At 51.6% G+C, this 20,439-nt stretch overlaps 1 protein-coding gene and 1 long non-coding RNA gene across 2 annotated transcripts; one reads left to right on the top strand and one right to left on the bottom strand.

The window, feature by feature from the left end:
• Positions 1 to 469: 469 nt before the first annotated feature.
• On the bottom strand, positions 470 to 1,821 carry LOC309616969. Its single transcript, XR_014237688.1, has 3 exons — positions 1,728 to 1,821; positions 806 to 1,424; positions 470 to 713 (listed from the first exon to the last, which is right to left on the bottom strand). It is a non-coding gene; the product is annotated as an uncharacterized lncRNA (long non-coding RNA).
• Positions 1,822 to 14,263: 12,442 nt separating this feature from the next.
• On the top strand, positions 14,264 to 19,496 carry SBK3 (SH3 domain binding kinase family member 3). The gene is given in 7 exon segments (XM_082368028.1): positions 14,264 to 14,800; positions 15,326 to 15,476; positions 16,005 to 16,207; positions 17,482 to 18,156; positions 18,158 to 18,196; positions 18,198 to 18,212; positions 18,215 to 19,496. Coding segments are annotated over 7 exon segments (1,383 nt in total). The 5' UTR covers positions 14,264 to 14,755; the 3' UTR covers positions 18,470 to 19,496.
• The last annotated feature ends 943 nt before the right edge of the window (positions 19,497 to 20,439 follow it).

Here is a 20,439-nt window from a genome sequence, read left to right as displayed (position 1 = left end):
CGTTTCCACCTGCAGTTCCAGGCAGCCACTAAAGTACTTTCTGTCTCTACAGATTTGCCTTTTCTGGACACTTCATAGACATGGATCATACAATATGTGGCCTTTTGTATCTGGCCTCTTTCACTTAATGTCTTCAAGGTCCATCCATGTTGTAAATTGTAACAGCACGTTATTACTTTTACAGCTGAATAGTATTCCATTATATGGACAGACCACATTTTTTTTTATCAGTTCATCGTTGATGGGGGTTTGGGCTGTATCTACCCCTTGGCTGTTATAAATAGTGCTGCTATGAACATGTGTGTACGAGTCTTCCTGTAGACGTATGCTTCTGTTTCTCTTGGGCAGATTCCCAGGAGCGGAATTGCTAGAGTGTGTGGGAAGTTTACGATGAACTTTTTTTTTTTTTTAAACCAATTCTCTTTGTTTCCTTTGGATTTTTTTTTTTTTTTGGAGTTAAGGATGGAAGAAATTTTTTTTTTAATTTATTTTATTTATTGCTGTGTTGGGTCTTCGTTTCTATGCGAGGGCTTTCTCTAATTGCGGCAAGTGGGGGCCACTCTTCATCACGGTGCACAGGCCTCTCACTATCGTGGCCTCTCTTGTTGCGGAGCACAGGCTCCAGACGCGCAGGCTCAGTAATTGTGGCTCACGGGCCTAGTTGCTCGGCGGCATGTGGGATCTTCCCAGACCAGGGCTCGAACCCGTGTCCCCTGCATTGGCAGGCAGATTCTCAACCACTGTGCCATGAGGGAAGTCCCCACGATGAACTTTTTAAGAAACTGCTAGACTATTTTCCACTTACCATCCCACCAGCAATGCATGAGGGCTTCCCAAGGGGGCTCCATTTTCCTGAGAAGGAAACTCAAGTACAGAGATGTGAAATGACTTGCCCAAGGTCACACAGCTAGTAAGTAGCAGATCTGGATATGACCCTGGGCATTGTGGTCCCAAAGCCTGTGCTCTTCTTTCTTTTTTTTTATTTTTTATTTTCCAGTTCTTTTTTTATTGAGGTAAAACATAACATAAAATTTACCTTTTTTAACCATTTATGTGTACAGTTCAGTGGCATTAAGGACACTCCTATTGTCCTGTAACCATTACCATCCTCCATCTCCAGAACATTTTCACCATCCCCAACTGAAACTCTGTCCCCATTAAACAATAGTAACTCTCTGTTCCCCCTCCATCCGGCCCCCGGCAACCACCCTTCTACTTTCTGTCCCTATGAATATGACTACTCCAGGTATGCAAAGAAAAACTCTTCCGTTTTCCTTCTCTACTCTCCTACAACACTACTCATGGAATACTTCACCTCTGACACTTCCGGTCACCAAATGTGTGTGTGACATTTGGTCACACATCAAGCAATTCTGCAGCAAAGCTGGGTGTCTACAGTTCGGTTCAGTTCTGACACTGTCTACCTGCGGATGATGTCAGATCCCACAGATGAAGGGGTCAGTCCCGCAAGACGGCATCTTCCCTCCCCAATCTCAGACACCAATCAAAGTCTGGGTTGTTACCCATGCCAAAGCCTGTGCTCTTAACCCCTTATACAAGGATTCACCCTAACCTTGTTCACTCATCATTCACTCATTCATTCATTCATTCAGCAACATGTGCTTACAGGTAGGAGAAACATCAGTGGACAAGCAAACAAGGTTACATTCTGGTGGGGGATGCAGATAAACAAATATACTTAGGACATCAATTCAACAAATACTTACCGAACTCCCACTCCGGGCTGGGCACCGTCCTAGGTGTTGATCACCCACCGGCTAATGAAACAGACACAAATCCCTCCCCACGTGGGGCATCGATCCTGGTGGGAGGAGACAGACGTGAAAACGCAGTGAAGCGAGTAAGTGATGAAGCATCTTAGGAGCAGATGATGTTATGGAACAGGGCGATGCAGGACAAGGAGGGGGTGGGGTGGGAACTGCAGGCCTGTCCAAACAGGAGCCGAAGGGGGCAGCCTCGCAGGTAACTGGGGACATGTCCCAGGGGAGGTGCCCGGTGGCTGCACAGGTCCTGAGGTGGGAATGTGACCAGCGTGTTCAGGGGGCAGAGAGGCCAGCCTGAGTGGAGGGGGGGGATGGGGGGTCCAGATCCAGTAGCAACTCGCGAAGACTCTGGTTTCTTCTCCAGATGAAATGCAGACAGAGGGCCTTCCCTGGTGGTCCAGTGGTTAAGACTTCGCCTTCCAATGCAGGGGGTGCAAGTTCAATCCCTGGTCGGGGAGCTAAGATCCCACATGTCACACGGCCAAAGAAACCAAAACGTAAAACAGAAGCAATATTGTAACAGATTCAATAAAGACTTTAAAAAAAGATTGTCCACACCAAAAAAAAATCTTAAAAAAAAAAAAAAAAAGGAAAAAAATGCAGACAGAGCCCCAAAGGGATTCATCAAGAGGCTGGCATAATTTGACTTCCCATTTCCCTTTTTTTTTTTTTTAAATACTTATTTATTTATTTATTGGGTTGTGCCAGGTCTTCGTTGTGGCATGCAAACTCTTTTTTAAATTTTTTAAATTTTAAATTTTTATTTTTGGCTGTGTTGGGTCTCAGTTGCTGCACGTGGGCTTTCTCTAGTTGCATGGAGTGGGGGTTACTCTTCGTTGCAGTGTGCGGGCTTCTCATTGCAGTGGCTTCTCTCATTGCAGAGCACGGGCTCTAGGCGCGCGGGCTTCAGTAGTTGTGGCTCGCGGGCTCTAGAGTGCAGGCTCAGTAGTTGTGGCGCACGGGCTTAGTTGCTCCGCGGCATGTGGGATCTTCCCGGACCAGGGATCTAACCCGTGTCCCCTGCATTGGCAGGCGGATTCTTAACCACTGTGCCACAAGGGAAGTCCTCCATCTTTTTAAAAATAAATAAATTTTACTATCTAGAGCCGTTTTAGGTTCACAGAAAAACTGAGTGGAAATACAGACGGTCCCCATCCATTTATCCTTTAAAAATTCATTTCAAAGCAATTTGCAAACATTAGACCACGTCACCCCTAAATACTTCAGCATGCGTAACATAAGAAGATATCAAATATTTATTGAACCTTCTTGTCCTTGATAAAATTTAAATTCCGTGAAATGCATGCATGTTACCTTACCATCTGATGAATTCTGAGAGATACAGAACACCTGAGTAGCACAAATTCCTCTCCTGATTTAACAGATTCCCTCTGGCTTCCGTTTGGAGGACACATTGGTGGAGAGTGGGAGCAGAGGTCCTCTTATGCCTGCCTGGCTTTCTCCTTAAACAACCTTTTTCTTTTAGAATCGTTTTTAGATTTACAGAGAAGTTGCTACGATGGTCAGAGCCGTCCTGTGTGCCCCTGACCCAGGTTCCCCAAATGTTATCGTGTCCCTACCATCCCAAACCAAGAAACCAATACTGGCAGATGCAACCCTTTCCTCAGATTTTACTCGTCGTCCCTAATAGCTTTCTGTCCCAGGATCCCACCCAGGACACCACCGTGGCCTTACTTCTTGCCTCCTGAATCTCCACTGGTCTGTGGTCACCTTTCAGGCTTGTCTTGGTCGTTCATGACCCTGGCCGTTTTGAGGCATCCCTGGAGGAAAGGCCACGCCCACGTGCCCAGCGCTCCCGGGCTGCGCGTTACCCACGTGACTATCACTGAAGACGTTAACCTGCCTCACCTGGCGGTTTCCACGCTGTGCAGTGGCGCCTTCCCTGTTCCAGACTCTACTCCTCGTAAGCAAGTCGCTGAGCAGCGGCCCACGCGGAGGGGAGGGGAAGAAAGCTGCACCTTCTGGAGGGGAAGTATCCAGATACACTTCTGGCGAATTCTGTCCCTTCTCCTTACCCTGTTTATTTATTTATTCAATCATTTGTTTGTTTTGTGTGTGTGTGTGTGTTTTTGTTTTGGCCACGCCACGCATCTTGCGGGACCTTAGTTCCCCAACCAGGGATGGAACCTGTCTCCTGTGCAGTGGAAGCTTGGAGTCCTAACCACTGGACCGCCAGGGAATTCCCAATCATTTATTGGCATCCGTATGGAGTCACAGACGTTTCTTTTATACTGTGGGTGATAGTCAACTACAACCTTATCTCAGATAAATAGTCTATATTATAGTCCAATGTCACATTATGTATTTCATTGAAGCCCACCTGGGTTTGGATGCCAGGTGCCATCATAGTGAAACAAGCACAGGGAGCTCAATATCTTGTAATAACCGATAAGGGAGAAGAATCTGAAAAAGAATAGATATGTATGTGTGTGTGTGTGTGTGTGTGTGTGTGTGTGTGTGTAACTGAAGCACTTTGTTGTACACCTGAAACTAACACAGCATTGTAAATCAACTATACGTCAGTAAAAAAATAAAATCAAAACTAAAAAGAGAGAGAGAGAGAGAAGCAGTGCTGAGCAACAAGTAGGAGCTTCTGGCCAGCGTGTGATGGGAGATGTGACTTCAGCCGGGTGACCAAGGAGGGCTTTTGAGGTGGAGGAGTTGAAGACTTGGTCCAGAGGAGCTGGGGACCCGAGCACGCAAGGGGCTCTGAGGCGTCAAGGGGGCGGCCACCTGCCCGCGGTCATCCAGCCAGGCAGAGCTACACCCACCTTTCCCAGGCACCAGCCCCACAGCAGTTTCTTCCCCCTGTTCCCGGCCCCCTGGGCGGGCGGTTTGGAATTCAGCCTCCGAGGCCAAGTCCCCACGCCTCCACAGCCCCTTATCTTGCCACGCCCCGCACTGTGCCTAACACCGACCCGCGCTCCATAAATATTTGCTGCCACTTACCCGGCTGCGCTAGCCCCAGCTGCCCTCCTTTGCCCTCCTCCTGAATCAGCTCTTTCGTCTCGAGGAGGGAGCGGGGTGTTGGTGGACCCCACTGTGGAATCAGGGACGTGACCCACCCAAGGTCACCGGGAGAGGGAGGGCCAGAGAGAGAGAGAGAGCGCGCGAGAGCTGGGCGGCCTCCAGATTTCTAATAATGGGATCAGTGTAGCTACTATTTATTATCTTGCCCCTTCGCTGGTGTCAGGCACTTCACACGCATTTTCTGGTTTCATCTCCTCAACAACTCTGCTGGTTCCTAGCACAGACTAGCTATCTCACCCTGTGGCCTGGGACGGGTGACCCTCTTTGCCTGGGACGACCCCCTCACCCCTCCTCCAGGAGGTCCACCCTACATCCCATGTTTCTCTAGCGATCCCCTGTCATAGGCCCAGGTAAGACGGCCCCAAGATCCCTGCTCCCTGGGTGAATACACACCTCTTCCCAATTATTCAGTCAGACGCTGATTTAGGTGCTGCTGTGAAGGGACAGTGCAGCTGGGACTAAGGTTCCACATCTCAGATAGGAACTGGGTCTTCTGTGGGCCTGCCTCATCAGGTGACCCTCCAAAAGAGATGGGGCTCTTCCTGGAAAAAGAGACTCAAAGCATGAGGGGCGTTCAACAGGTGGGAGATTCTCCGTTGCTGGCTTTGAAGGTGGAGGGGATCCCACGACAAGGAATGCAGACAGCCTCTGAAAACAGAGCGGATTCTGCCCACAGCCAGCAAGGAGGAGGGAACCTCCTTGTCTACCCCAAGCAGAGAACCCAGTCAAGCCAGCCTAAGCTCCTGACTCACAACTGTGAGCTAATAGCAGGTGCTCTGTTTGCATTCAGTCTTCGTTGCTGCACGTGGGCTTTCTCTAGTTGCGGCGAGCGGGGGCTACTCTTTGTTGCAGTGCACGGGCTTCTCATTGCAGTGGCTTCTCTTGTTGCAGAGCACGGGCTCTAGGCGCGTGGGCTTCAGTAGTTGCAGCACGCGGGCTCAGTAGTGGTGGCTCGCGGGCTTAGTTGCTCCACGACATGTGGGACCTTGAATGCATACGACTAAGTGAAAGAAGCCAATCTAAAAAGGCTACGTGCTGTATGATTCCAACTATACGATACTCTGGAAAACAGAAAACTATGGAGACTGTAAAAAGATCAGGGGTTGCCAGGAGATGGCAGGGGAGGTATGAACAGTTGGAGCACAGAGGATTTTTAGGGCAGCAAAAAATACTCTGTATGATACTGTAGTGGTGGATAGATGTCATGATACGTTTGTCCAAACCCATAGAATGTAGACCACCAGGAGTGAGCCCTAATGTCAGCTATGGGCTTTGGGTGATAATGAGGTGTCAATATAGGTTCATCGATTGTAACAAAGGTACCACTGGTGGGGATGTTGGTAACAAGGAGGCTATGATGGGTGGGGTCAGGGGGTGTATCTCTGTACCTTCCACTCAATTTTTTTTTAAGATTTATTTTTTTTAATTTATTTATTTTATTTATTTTTGGCTGCATCGGGTCTTAGTGGCAGCACGCGGGGACTTCGTTGAGGCGCATGGGGTCTTCATGGCAACGCGCTAGCTTCTCTCTAGTTGTGGTGTGCGGGTTTTCTCTTCTCTAGTTGCGGCACGCAGGCTCCAGGGCACGTGGGCTCTGTAGCTGTGGTGCATGGGTTCCAGAAAAAGTGGGCTCTGTAGTTTGCAGCACACGGGCTCTCTAGTTGAGGCGCCCAAGCTCAGTAGTTGTGGCGTGCAGGCTTCGTTGCCCTGTGGCATGTGGGATCTTAGTTCCCTGACCAGGGATCGAACCCACGTCCCCTGCATTGGAAGGCGATTCTTTACCACTGGACCACCAGGGAAGTCCCCTTCCACTCAATTTTGTTGTCAGCCTAAAAGCTCTGAAAAATAAGTTTATTAATTAAAAAAAGAAAGAAAAAACACAAATCCAGAAGGATGCTGATGGTTCTTCCATGATAATGACTGAAAATCATTCTGTTACGTACAGGAGGGGAGGGTGTTAAAATGATCTGGGTGTCCAATACGTCAGGTCGCTGGGGCCTCTGATTAGAATGTGTGCTCTGCCGGGACGGGGATTTTTTTATAGCTTTATTGAGATATAATTCCCATACTCCACAACATGCCCATTTAAAATGTACAACTTGGGGGCTTTTGGTGCCGTCACAGAGTTGTGTGACCATCAGCACAATCACTTTCAGAACATTTCCATCACCCCGAAAAGAAGCACCGCACCCCTTAGGCATCTCACCACCGCCCCGCCAGTGACCCATCCCCTGGGCGACCACTCATCCCCTCCCCGTCTCTGAGATTTGTCTCTGAGGGTGGCAGTTGTTCCCTTGGCTCTCTGATGTGTCCCCAGAACCTGCAACCCTGTTGGATACACCCTAGCGGGCAGGTGCTCCACAGTTAAATTTAACTAATCCGGTTTTTCTTTTCTTTTCTTTTCCTTTTTCTTTTTTTTTTAGCCACCCTGCCTGGCTTGTGGGATCTTAGTTCCCCGACCAGGATCAAACCCCGGGCCCACGGCAGCTGAAAGCACGAGTCTTAACCACTGGACCGCCAGGGAAGTCCCGTAACTCATCTGTTTTTGTCTGGGTCCCAGTCACGACCGGCTTCTGCTCAGAAGCCTCTTTCTCCTCCACCCGTTGCCCCATCAAGACCTTTCGGAGTTACCTCCGTTAGAGCAGGTAACACCCTGCTTCATACTTCCCTGCATCTCTGTCCTCGACACCCTCCACACTCCCCCCAGATTCCTCCCGCGAGGACAGAACCTATCTGCTCCTGTTTGCGTCACCTCAGGCCCCAGGAAACGCGTGTTGCATTTGAATGGAAACAAGAACAGTCAGCACCCTCGACACACACACGTGTCCCCAGCTCCTGGCCCGCAGACACACAGCCCAGCAGACAGGCCCAGAGTGTGAAGCGCGGAGCCCAACTGTCCCCGTGTGAGCCCCGACTCCGCCGTTGACCCCCAGCGGGACACTGGGCAGGAGATTGAATCTCGGCGAGCCTCCCTTTCCTCAACTATAAAACGGAGCTAATAATAGGACCTACCTCTCCCCGCTGCAGCGAGGATTAGCACAGGGGCCGGTAATACGCAGAGTTCAGTAAGTACTAGCTATAATTATCGCTAAGCACGCGGGATTTATGAAGTCATGACACACGGCCTTCACTCGGCCATCCGTCAACCTCCTCACCTCATGCACATTTCCCGAGGAGAGGGAGAGAGAATCCAGGGTGTCTCCAGGAACCGTGAGTCCCTCCTTGTGACTGGGGTGTTCGGTGAGATGGGGAGGAGCGGCAGATAAGGTGGGGCCGGTGCCAGCTGCGGGAGAGCTCAGAGGCCAGGCTGGGCAGCTTGGATTCCTTCCCAAAGGCGACGAACGAGGAGCCAGGGGGTGCAACTGAGAGCTGAGGGACAAAGGATATCTCTGAAGTGTTAGGAAGATGCCTTCGGGGGGGTGATGGGGGCTCACTCTAGGGGAGAGACTGGAGTCGGGCAGGAAGCGGGGGTGAGGGTCCACATGGGAGAGGATGAAGCCAGACCCCTGGCCTGCAGCCCAGTGGACATGGAGAATGCCCTGATTCTGAGCCCACTGTCTCTAGATTTCTAGAGAGATCTGGCAGGGACTGTAAACCTGGATGTCGTCTGCTAAATCCTACGTTTCCATTTTTACAAAAGTGAAAGAGAAACAAGGTGAAAGTAATTTTGATACAATGTTTTAGTTCACTCAATACAGTATATTCTTTTTATTGGCATCACTCAATATAGTTCATTCTCCTTATTCACGGTAGTGATGGTCTATAACGGCATAGTGAACACTGAATAATTGATCCTGAGCCACTGCCCCGGGGGGAAATATGGGGTTAGTTGCCTACCAGACTTTGGTCACAATTTTGTTGTTGTTGTTGTTAATTGATTTATACATAACCTTGTTTTATGTGTATTTCTGCTTAAAGGCACCTTATCTAAAGCATATTGTTGACTCACTGACATTAAACTCACAGCCAACAGTGTTGTAACTCATGCCCAAAGGAAGCTTATCTAAAATGCATTTTCTCCATAAGCCCCATCCCAGCCCTTTTACGCTTAGGGCACTAGACAGCACTTGGGCTTTATGTTTGGGGAGGCGTTTGAAAATGTAAAATCACCAAGAAATAGCGCAATACTGCAAAAAGGACACTCGTTTACAGGATGCAAGTTTGTTCAACCTTAGCTGGGAACATGTGTCAGAGACTCCCGTTGTTGGCTGCTCTGTGCATGCCCGCGAAAGTGCTGTGCTCTAGATTCAGGGGTCACAGGAGCATTTTTAGTGGGTAGGCAAATTTGCAAATATGGAATCCGCCGATGATGAGCTCGACTGTATATCCAAAACATTATCATGTCATCATGTAATTAATATAAATATCATCAACGGGTAGTTTACATTCTCTCTTCCGTGCTACGTCTGTGAAATCCGGGGTCTATTTTGTACTCACAGTACATCTCAGTTTGGACAAGCCATGTTTCAAGTGTCAAAGAGCCCTACACCGCTAGTGGCTTTCATATCAGACAGTGCAAGTCTCTATAGCTTTCTTCAGACTCTCCAAGAGACCTGTGGACGCAAAAATAAAAATAAAAAGGCGTGAAAGAATGCTCAACATCATTAATCATTAGAGAAATGCAAGTCAAAACTACAATGAGATATCATCTCACACCGGTCAGAATGGCCATCATCAAAAAATCTAGAAACAATAAATGCTGGAGAGGGTGTGGAGAAAAGGGAACTCTCTTGCACTGTTGGTGGGAATGTAAATTGATACAGCCACTATGGAGAACAGTATGGAGGTTCCTTAAAAAACTGAAAATAGAACTACCATACGACCCAGCAATCCCACTACTGGGCATATACCCTGAGAAAACCATAATTCAAAAAGAGTCATGTACCAAAATGTTCATAGCAGCTCTCTTTACAATAGCCAGGACATGGAAGCAACCTAAGTGTCCATCATCGGATGAATGGATAAAGAAGATGTGGCACATATATACAATGGAATATTACTCAGCCATAAAAAGAAACGAAATTGAGTTATTTGTAGTGAGGTGGATGGACCTAGAGTCTGTCATACAGAGTGAAGTAAGTCAGAAAGAGAAAAACAAATACAGTATGCTAACACATATATATGGAATCTAAGGGAAAAAAAAAAAAAAAAGGTCATGAAGAACCTAGTGGCAAGACGGGAATAAAGACACAGACCTACTAGAGAATGGACTTGGGGATATGGGGAGGGGGAAGGGTAAGATGTGACAGGGTGAGAGAGTGGCATGGACATATATACACTACCGAACGTAAAATAGATAGCTAGTGGGAAGCAACCACATAGCACAGGGAGATCAGCTCGGTGCTTTGTGACCACCTAGAGGGGTGGGATAGAGAGGGTGGGAGGGAGACGCAAGAGGGAGGAGATATGGGGATATATGTATATGTATAACTGATTCACTTTGTTATAAAGCAGAAACTAACACACCATTGGAAAGCAATTATACTCCAATAAAGATGTTAAAAAAAATAAAAAAATAAAAAGGCGATGTCAGATACAGCCACCTTGGAGAGCTATGTGGCAATATCTAAGAATTTAGCTGCGCGTTTTTCTTTCGACCCAGGAATTCCACTTTGAGGCCAGTGCCCCATGAAGTGTACCACTCAGCACAAGGCAACACGTATCAGAATATTCTTTGCAGCCCTGCCTGCAAGAGCACGATAGTGGAGAAAAATAAAATGTCCATGCTCGGAAGAATGCATCCATAAACTACAATATGTCCATACACTAGACTACTCAACATCTTTGCAAAAGAAAGAGCCTGAGCTCCGTGTAACAACACGGATGAAACTCACAAACACAAAAGCAAGCGGAAGGTCAGAGACGTGATGCTATTTATACAACATTTAAAAACAGGCAAGGCGATACTCTATGGCAGTTACGGATTCATACATGTGTAGCAAAAGTATTTTTTTGTAAACATGAAAAACGACAAACACCTCCTTAAGGATGGTGGTTACTTCTGGGAGGGAAGGGAAGGATTTGGAGAAGGGTAAGTACACAGAGGGTTCCAGTTATATTTGAAAAGTTATATTTCTTCAGCTGGACAGTTGTGGACATGGAGGTGCTTATTATGGTTATTTGGGATATTTTTGTGTGTGTGTGTGCCTGAAATATTCTTTTGCACGAGGAACCATAGCAAGGGTTTGTACTGCTGTGTTGACCTGGTCAGACAGGCAGACAGTGAGGGGTCATATGTGGCCTGCGTGTGCCTTGAAAAATACTAGAGCCACTCTGACAGGTAGATGGTGAGGATTCCATGAGATTCCTGCACGGGTGAATAAAGCCCCCAGCACAGTATCTGGCCTATTGTAACTGCCATCAGCGTATTTGTTGAGAGCAATCATATCACTAAGCAATCGCTCTGTTCTAGGTGCTATGTCTAGTGTTTTCATCCATTATTTTGTTTAACAGTATTTATTCAGTGTCTGTAGGAACAAAGCCCCCTGCCCGGGTGCAATAGAGAGAAAACAGCACGATTCTCGTGAACATAGGAGGGAGGGCATTCCAGTCTTCACGACGCACCCCGATAACTGCTAATGGCCAAGATTTGCCCTACTAGTTTGTAATCTTATTCTTTCCGGACAAAACACATCTATTTAATGTTACAGGTTTTTTTTTTTTCTTTTTCTTTTTATCTCTTTTTTTGGCCCAAGGATATGGGGGTGGGCAGGTGAGTAATCAACTGTGCAACATTTTTTCTTTTTTTTCGGGGGGGGCGCAGCATGCCCTGTGGCCTGTGGGATCCTAGGTCCCCGACCAGGGATTGAACCCTGGGCCCTCGGCAGTGAAAGCGCTGAGTCCTAACCACTGGACCACCAGGGAAGCCCCCAACTGCACAACATTTGAAATGCAGTTAATACTTGATGTGATCTTTCAGTAAATATTTTATTTGGAAAAATGTATAAAGTATATAAATAATATATAAGATATATACCAGACATCATATATATGATAGTCCATGGTATATATAATTTTATATATATATATATAATAGGCCCAGAGCCCAGCTTTAACAGGGGTGTGTGCACCCCGGGGCCTGGGCTGGGCCTCCCCCCGCACCATCACACCTGCCTCTCGCGGTCACTCTGGGTGACCCCACGTGGCAGTGTGGCTAAATGGGGAGGTGCAAAGCTCCCCGGATCATCGGTGAACCTGCGGGGGGGCTGGGGAGGGCCGGAGGCCTGCAGCGGCCCCTCTCACCCTCCCGCTGGGGGACCCAGGTGGCCAGCTTTGCAGCCTGACCTTTCGGCTCCAGCCCAGCAGCTGCCCTGTAGTCCCCGCAGCCCCCCAGAGGAGGGACTCAGCTCTAGCCTGAGTGGGGTGGGGGCGTGGTAGAGGGCAGCCTGGGGTCCCCGGGCCCTCGCGAATCCTGGCTCTGCCTCTCTCTGGCTGCTGACCAATGCCTCTGTTTCTCCAGGGCTCAGTTTCCCCATCAGTAAATTGGAAGCCATCATCCTACTCATCCAAGCCTTCTCGGGAGGACTGCACAAAGTCTTGAATGAATTTTAAAAAGTTAAAAAATAAAGAGCCAGGGCCTGACACCTTATAAGCATTGAATGAAGGGTCATCATTGCATTATTTAATTTTAGTTTTAGTTTTTGAATAGGTAACATGCTGTGGGGGAAATTCAAATAATACAAAAGGCAGAGTGATCAAAAGTTCCTCCACGGGCTTCCCTGGTGGCGCAGTGGTTAAGAATCCACCCGCCAACGCAGGGGACATGGGTTTGAGCCCTGGTCCGGGAAGATCCCACATGCCGCGGAGCAACTAAGCCCGTGCGCCACAGCTACTGAGCCGGCGCTCTGGAGCTTGCGAGCCACAACTACTGAGCCCACGTGCCACAACTACTGAAGCCCGCGCACCTAGAGCCCGAGCTCCGCAACAAGAGAAGCCACCGCAATGAGCAGCCCACACACCGCAATGAAGAGTAGCCCCCGCTCGCTGCAACTAGAGAAAGCCCGCGTGCAGCAACAAAGACCCAATGCAGCTAAAAATAAATAAATAAATAAATTTATTTTTTAAAAAAAGAATCACTATGCTGTATACCTGAAACTAACACAATATTGTAAGTCAACTATACTTCAAAATAAAAAAAAGTTCCTCCAAAGTCACATGTTGACATGGATTACTGACTCAACTAAAGCAGCAATAGAAAATTGGGAAAATTGGGGGATGAAGAATACAGACTGAGCATTAGCTTATTTTAAGGAATTACCATTAGTGCCATTCGATGTGATTGATAAAAGTTTTGCAGTTGAGCTGGAAATTTTCCTTCCTTTGATGGCAACGTAAACCTGAGCATTGGGGCAGAATTTATCATGATGTCTGTAGTTTAGTCACTTTTAGCTTTTCATGAGGGAAAATTTCTAGCAGAACCAAAAGTAAAGAGTAAAGGAACTGTTTGTGCTCAGTAACACGTGCTGTTGACGCAACATCCCCACCCTCACTTGGGCCATGTTTTTCCTGCGCTGGAGTATTTGAAACCAAACACCAGGCAGTGTATCATTTTGCCCCAGATGATTTCCATAGACTGCAATTTACTTTAAAATACTCCATCCCCACAAAAGAAAAGAGAGTATGGCAAAAAGCAACGTTTGTGAAGTCTGGTCAATGGAGCGCAGGGTGTTCCCTGTGGCTTTCCTTTTCCACTGTTCTGCGCTTGCAACTTTCCACAAGCCTCGAAAAGTCAAAGAACAAAGGAAGTTCCGCCTCTGCACCGCACCCCCCCCAGCCCTGCCCAGGTTCCCAGGGCCAACACAGAAGCCAGTTTCCTGGGGATCCTTCCAGAGGCCCAGAGACCTTTCTAGCTGCATCTTTATTAATAGCAGGTTGTAGTAGTAGTTGAAACCTGATGGGGCAGGCATCCGGGCTGAGTCACACAGGCCTGTCCCGGGTCACCCCACACCTCCTCCCCTCTGACCTCACGTAAGCCGATGGCCACTCGGAACCTCAGTTTCCTGCTCTGTAAACTGGGGATAAATCCCCACCCTTTTGGGAGGCTGGGACGATGCAGTATAAAGGCCCCAGCGCAGAGCTGGGCTCAGAGCCTTGCTGAGTACACGAAAGAAGACTTTTCCCCAGAGTCTCTCTCAGCTATTAAGAGCTCCGGGGTCTGACGGGGGACGGCTGGGGGTGGGGACTCTTGGTATTAGGGGGCTCTGGGAGTGGTCTCCCTGGTCCCCAGAGGCCCACGGAGGCAGGTGGGTGCACAGAGCCCTGGGTCTCCCATCCCAGGTAAGGTGTACGAAGGGGCTGGGCTCCCCTTTGTCTGCTGCCCTCAGGCCCAGCCCCTGGGGGTTCATAATATGTTTTGTCCCCTCTGTCCTGGGACCAGAGCCCAGAGTCCAAGCTGGTCTAAGTTTGGAAGGGGGAGGGAGGGGTGGGAGGGGACAGGATGTCTCCGAGCTGTCACACACACCCCTGTCCCGGGCCCAGAGAAAGGGAGGGACAAAAGGCTTGGAGAGAGTCAGAAACAAAGACGGGAGAGAGACAGAGAGACACTGGGGAGAGCAGGCCAGAGTGGGGGACAGAGTGCGGACATCCTGAAAGACAGACAGACAGACAGCGGCCACAGTGGGAAGAGCGTGGGGACAGGAGTGAGGGGCCGGGGACCCACAGACAGGCAGGGAGACCCACCCCGAGACCCGGGAGCTAGAACAAGGGCAAGACAGAGACAGGGAGGTGTGGAGAGAGGGGACCAGACAGGCAGGGAAGTCTCTGGGCTCGGACGCAGAGGGGCACGGAGGCAGACCCTTCAGATTAGCTCCAGGCCTCGGCTCTGCTCAGGGGTGCAGTGGAGCTCAGTGGGCGTGCTGCTTTTGGGGAGCCCAGACCAGGGGTGCTTGCCCGAGGGCCAGCTGACACCAGGTCACCCTGAGATGGAGCGCAGGGACCCCGAGAACCAGGAGGATGGGCACCCGGAGGTGAGAGACAGGAGACAAGGGAGGGAGAGACAGAGACAGAGAGAGATGCAGGAGATGGAGAGGGCCAGGAGGCAGACACAGAGAGACACACACAGAGAGAACCAGAAGAGACAGGGAAACAGAGAAACATCAAAGACCCAGAAGAACACAAACCCGAGGACACACAGCGAGGCCAAGACCCCCGGGGGAAATGTACGCAGAAACAAAGAACGGGAAACCCAAGAAGAGAGGAGGATGGAGAAAGAGAGGAGTAGAGTCAGGGGTGGTGTGGGCTGGGGAGGCCCTCAGTGGGGCTGGGGCTTTTGGTGGCTCCCGCAGATGGCAGTGGGCAGGGTCGCTGAGACAATCACCCATAACCCCGCCAGGACACAAAAACAGGTGGCCTGAGGGCGGGTGAGTCATTGTGACTCACCCTCTCTGGGGACCAACCCCCCACCTCAGCCCTGGGCTGGGCCTCCAGCCCACCCTGCTGCTCTAGGTGGGCCCCAGACTCACCCCCTCCCCACCTCTGTCCCTCTCCTGCAGGAGGACACAGCCACGGCCCTCCAGAAGCTCGTGGAGCTGACGGCCACCAGGGTGACCCCAGTGAGGAAACTGCGTGTCCAGTATCACCTCATCCGAAAGCTTGGCTCTGGCTCCTACGGCCACGTGCTCCTTGCCCGGCCTCGCCAAGGGGGTGAGTTTGGTCACCAAAGGGCACAGTCCTTGATGTCCCCCAGGTTTCCCCCTCTGAAACCACTGAGACAGGGAGCAGCCTTGCGGGGAGCTGATGAGGACCCTTCTTGATGCGGCTCCAGAAAGTTAAGAGCTCTGTGGTCTTCCAAAAAATGGAACTCACCCAGAGAGGGTGAGAGACTTGCCTGAGGTCACGCAGCAAGGCGGGAGCACAACTTGGACTGAAATTCAAGTCGCCGCATCCCCTACTTTATGCGAGAGGAAACTGAGGTCCAGAGAGGGTAAGGCAGTTGGGCAAGGCCACGAAGCAACCTGAGGCAGAGCAGAAAGAGTCCTCAGGGAAGGTCTCCTCCAACTCCCACTTCACAGATGGAGAAACTCGAGGCACAGAGAGGTTAGACACTATGTCCTGCCCCTCTTGTTTTATGCGTAAGACGTCTGAGGCTCAGAGAGGTTGAGTGGCTTGCCTAAGGCCCCACAGCAAGATCAGAGCGCCCTGAGTTCCCTCCTGCCCCCACCTCCCCAGCAGGTCCGGTTGTGGCTCTGAAGCTCCTACCTCGGGACTCGGTCCTGAGAACCACCTTCCTGAGAGAGTTCTGTGTGGGCCGCTGTGTCTCGTTACATCCAGGCATCATCCAGACCCTGGCAGGACCCCTGGAGACCCCCCGACACTTCGCCTTCGCCCAGGAGTATGCGCCCTGTGGGGATCTCAGCGGGATGCTGGAGGAACAGGTGAGGCAGGCAGGCAAGGGACAGAGGTTGGGACTGCTTATCCCAGGTCTGACTTTGTCCCTCCCCCAATCCTGTTTCCAACCCTGACCCCCAAATCTTAACTCCGCCCTAAGTCACCAAACCACCTCCTTATTTCTAATTCTCAATGCAGTTTCCATGACTCACCCCAACCCTAATCCATCCAGGGCAGGGAGTTGGGATTGGGGTTGAGGATGGATCAGGTCTGATGAGGGGGTAGGGATGGAGACAGAGATGGGATTTTAATTGGCATTGGCATTGGGAATGGGTGTGGGTGGAGATGGATGGGTTGAATTTAGGGTTGATTATAGATTGGTCACGGGTGTGGAGAAGAGCACGGTTGGGGCTGCAGAGTGAAGCAGAGATGGCTGAGGATGTGTATGTAGATTGAGTTGGAGAAGGGCTGTAATGGAGTTCTCTCTAGAAAGACCAGGTCAGGACTGAATCCATGATATTCTGGGGGTACTTGAGTTTGAAGTTAGGGTGGGGTCATCTTTAGGAATAGACTTTGGATTTGAAATAGGCTTGGGGATAAACAGAAGGAAAAAAGGAAGGGAGGAAGAGAAAGAGGGAAAGAGTAGGCTGGATGGATGGATGGAAAGATTGGTGGATGGATGAACGGACGGATGTTTGGATGGATTGAAGGACGGAGGGATGAATGGATGGATGTTGGCTATTAAATAACTGGACAAATTATTGAATTGCTGACGAGCTGGTGGAATGGGTATTGAGTGGAAGCCCTGCTGTATAGATCGTTGGATGGATGACTGGTTTGATGGATGGATTGCTGTCTTGCTGCCTGGCTAGCTGGATGGATCGATCTATCAACGATTGATGAAATAAACTGTGGGACTTTAGAACTGGGTCTGAGTTAGAGATGGGACCTGAATTAGTATGGGCCTAAGATTAGGATTAAGTGTGGGATTTGGGTTTTCATTGGAGATCTTGGTGGTCAGTTTAGAGGAGATAAGAAATATAAGGAGTGGGTTTGAGTGTTAGGACAAAGTTTGATGGAAGTTAAAGAAGTTCTGGTGAGATTTGGGGTTCCAGTGAGGAAAACATCTGGGAGTTGGTCTACAGGGGTACAGATGTGGAGGCAGCTTGTGGTTGAGGCTGATCTGGAGAAGCTGTTGGGGGCTGTTTTGGGGACACTAGAGGTAGCCGCTGGTCTGGGGATTTGGATTCTTGAACCCCAAGAAGCAACATAAAGAGGGAACCGGGGCAGCCTTTACTTCATCCTCTCTCTTTGACTCCAGGGCCTCCCAGAGCTGCAGGTGAAGCGGGTGGTGGCCCAGCTAGCTGGAGCCCTGGACTTCCTCCATGGCCGGGGGCTGGTCCATGCGGACGTCAAGCCAGGAAACGTGCTGGTCTTCGACCCTGTCTGCAGCCGTGTGGCCCTGGGTGACCTGGGTCTGACCCGGCCTGAGGGCAGCCCAACCTCTGCCCCGCCATGGCCACTGCCCTCCGCCCCACCCGAGCTCTGCCTCCTGCTGCCCCCTGAAACCCTGCCCCTGCGACCAGCAGTGGACTCCTGGGGGCTGGGGGTGCTTCTCTTCTGTGCGGCCATTGCCTGTTTCCCTTGGGACGTGGCGCTAGCCCCTGACCCTGAGTTCGAGGCCTTTGCTGGCTGGATGATCAACAGGCCCCAGCCACTTCAACCACCGCCCCCTTGGGACCAGTTTGCGCCCCCGGCTCTGGCACTGCTCCAGGGGCTTCTGGACCTGGATCACGAGACTAGGAGACCCCCACTGGCTGTCCTGGACTTCCTGGGGGATGATTGGGGGTTAAAGAACAAAGAGAGACCTGGGTGCTTGGGGAGTATGTGCAGTGAAGTTGGGGAGGAGGAGGAAGAGGGGGGAGCAAGCCTGGAAGAGTGGTCAGAGGAGGAGGAGAATGACGACAAAGATGGTGGGAGGACGGGGACAGATGGCGGAGAGCCCTGACCAGGTGACTGGGACGGGTGCCCAGAGCTAGGGCCAAAGGCCCCTCCCCCAGCCCCCATGGCCACCTGGATGGAAAGACAGCTGCTCCCAGGAGGACAGAGAGGGAACACATTGCATCTCTCCCAACCGAAGGCTGGACTTGGATGCACAATTCCCCTCCCGACTGAGGACCCGGGAGTCCGGAACCCCCGGTACCTCCTCCGTCAGACCCAGGAGTCCAGGGCCCCAGCCCCTCCTCCCTCAGACCCAGGGGTCCAGACCCCTCCTCCCTCAACGACCCTTCCTCTCCCTTCTGTCCTGAACGTGTCTTCTTGAAGGAAGGTGCTGTTTCCCCTGTAGATGCATTTCTGCACGGTGGGGACATGTTGGGTGCTTATGGACTTGTGATGTGGTCACACCTCTCCTCTAAGACCTTAGGTGACTCCCGCTGGCCATGGCACCAAATCTGGGCTTTCCAGATCCAACACCATGGAAACCTCGCCTTCCATCTCTCCCACTTCCCTGGGCTCTGGGGGACATTAAGGGAGGCACTCATCCTTTCTGGACCTAAATCAACACACAGACAGGCACACACACACCCTCTCTTGCCTGCAGATGTTTGGAAACCCTGTGTTCTCCCCCGAGAATGCCTTCTTCCCAACTCCAGGCCTCCAGAAAGTAGACGCCGCCCCGGGGGCCTCACCGGCTCCTCCGAAACTTGTAGCCCAGCGATCTGCGCCCCCACCTTTTCCATCTCCCCTCGCAGGCTGCCCAGGACGGACTTGGCCTTGTTCACCTGTACATCCTTTCGGGTTCTGCTCTCACACGGCGAGCCTCCTGCGCCAGCTCCCTGAGAGCACGAGCACCGCGGCGTGTGCTGGTCCCGTCCACGCCGAGGGCCACGGCTGGTTTGCAGGGATCTTGTGTCCACCCGGGCCGGCCTGATGCCACCCCCATCCCAGCACACAGACCCCTGACTTGTGAAGCTTCCCGCCTGCAGGGCAGGGGCTGAGTGGATCTGAGGCCGCATCCCCCGCACCCAGCACGGTCATGGGGACCTGCTTCTTTCTGGGGAATCTGTCCTACGTGCTTTCTAGATTTAAAAACGTGAGTTCACTCCATACAACGGGGTGTCCTGGATTGGACCCTGGGACAGGTAAAGGTTGTGGGTGGACACGAGAAGCGTCTAGCGTTTGACTGATGGCTACTGTCTTCATTTGGACAAACGCACCGACGGCTGGGTGAGGGATTCACCTGGCAGGGAGCTGGGTGAGGAGACATGGGAGCTCAAAGCCGCTGTCCTGTACATCTAAAAATGATTCTGAAATAAAACGTAAATTTAAAAAGAATCAAGTGCGTTCACATTTATCATCTCGCTCGAAACCTGAGGGGGTGGGTGCAGCCCTCCAGGCCCCCGCCCCTGCCTCCTCCTTCAGTGCTGGGAGTCCCTGCCTGCCCCCCCCCAACTCTGAAGTCTGCAGACTCATAACTGGGACTCCCCTCCCTTCCTCCCCTCCCCGCGGGCCTCACTTCCCAGCGGCTGCACCACCTGCTGCCCCTCTGCTCCGAGGCTGAGGTCATTTCTCACTGCATCATTCTGGAATCTTGTTGTCTCATCCTTTCCCCACACAGGACCCCATGTCTCCTCCCCCGGACGCCCCTTACTAAACACTTGTGTCTGACCTGTCAGTGGGGCACTGATGGGGCAGCTGGCTGGGGTCAAGGCAGGGGCAAGCTGGAGAAATGATTTCATCCTCTACAGGGGACCAGGACCCCTGGATCTGAGGGAAGCGGGGCTGGGGCCCCGGACCCCCGGGTCTGAGGGGGGAGGAGCTGGGGGACCGGACCCCTGGGTCTGAGGGAGGAGGGGCTGGGGGCCCGGTCCCCTGGGTCTGAGGGAGGAGCGGCTGGGGGCCCCGGACCCCTGGGTCTGAGGGAAGAGGGGCTGGGGGCCCCGGACCCCCGGGTCTGAGGGAGGAGCGGCTGGGGGCCCCGGACCCCCGGGTCTGAGGGAGGAGCGGCTGGGGGCCCCGGACCCCCGGGTCTGAGGGAGGAGCGGCTGGGGGCCCGGACCCCCGGGTCTGAGGGAGGAGCGGCTGGGGGCCCCGGACCCCTGGGTCTGAGGGAGGAGCGGCTGGGGTCTGGTCTGAGGAGGGAGGACTGACATCCTGGGCTGGGACATCTGTCTGGCCAGAGCCAGTTCTGGGAGACAACGCACGATGTCGCTCTCCCGCTGAGGTTCAAGGGGCGAGGCCTGGGGCGGGGCTACGACCCCCTAGGTGGGGGCGGGGT

This window comes from Balaenoptera borealis (genome assembly GCF_965194805.1).
Source record: "Balaenoptera borealis genome assembly, chromosome: 19".
NCBI classification, from domain to species: domain Eukaryota; kingdom Metazoa; phylum Chordata; class Mammalia; order Artiodactyla; family Balaenopteridae; genus Balaenoptera; species Balaenoptera borealis.
The sequence above is the reverse complement of the archived record's forward strand: the minus strand, read 5'-3'. Positions and strand labels throughout refer to the sequence as shown.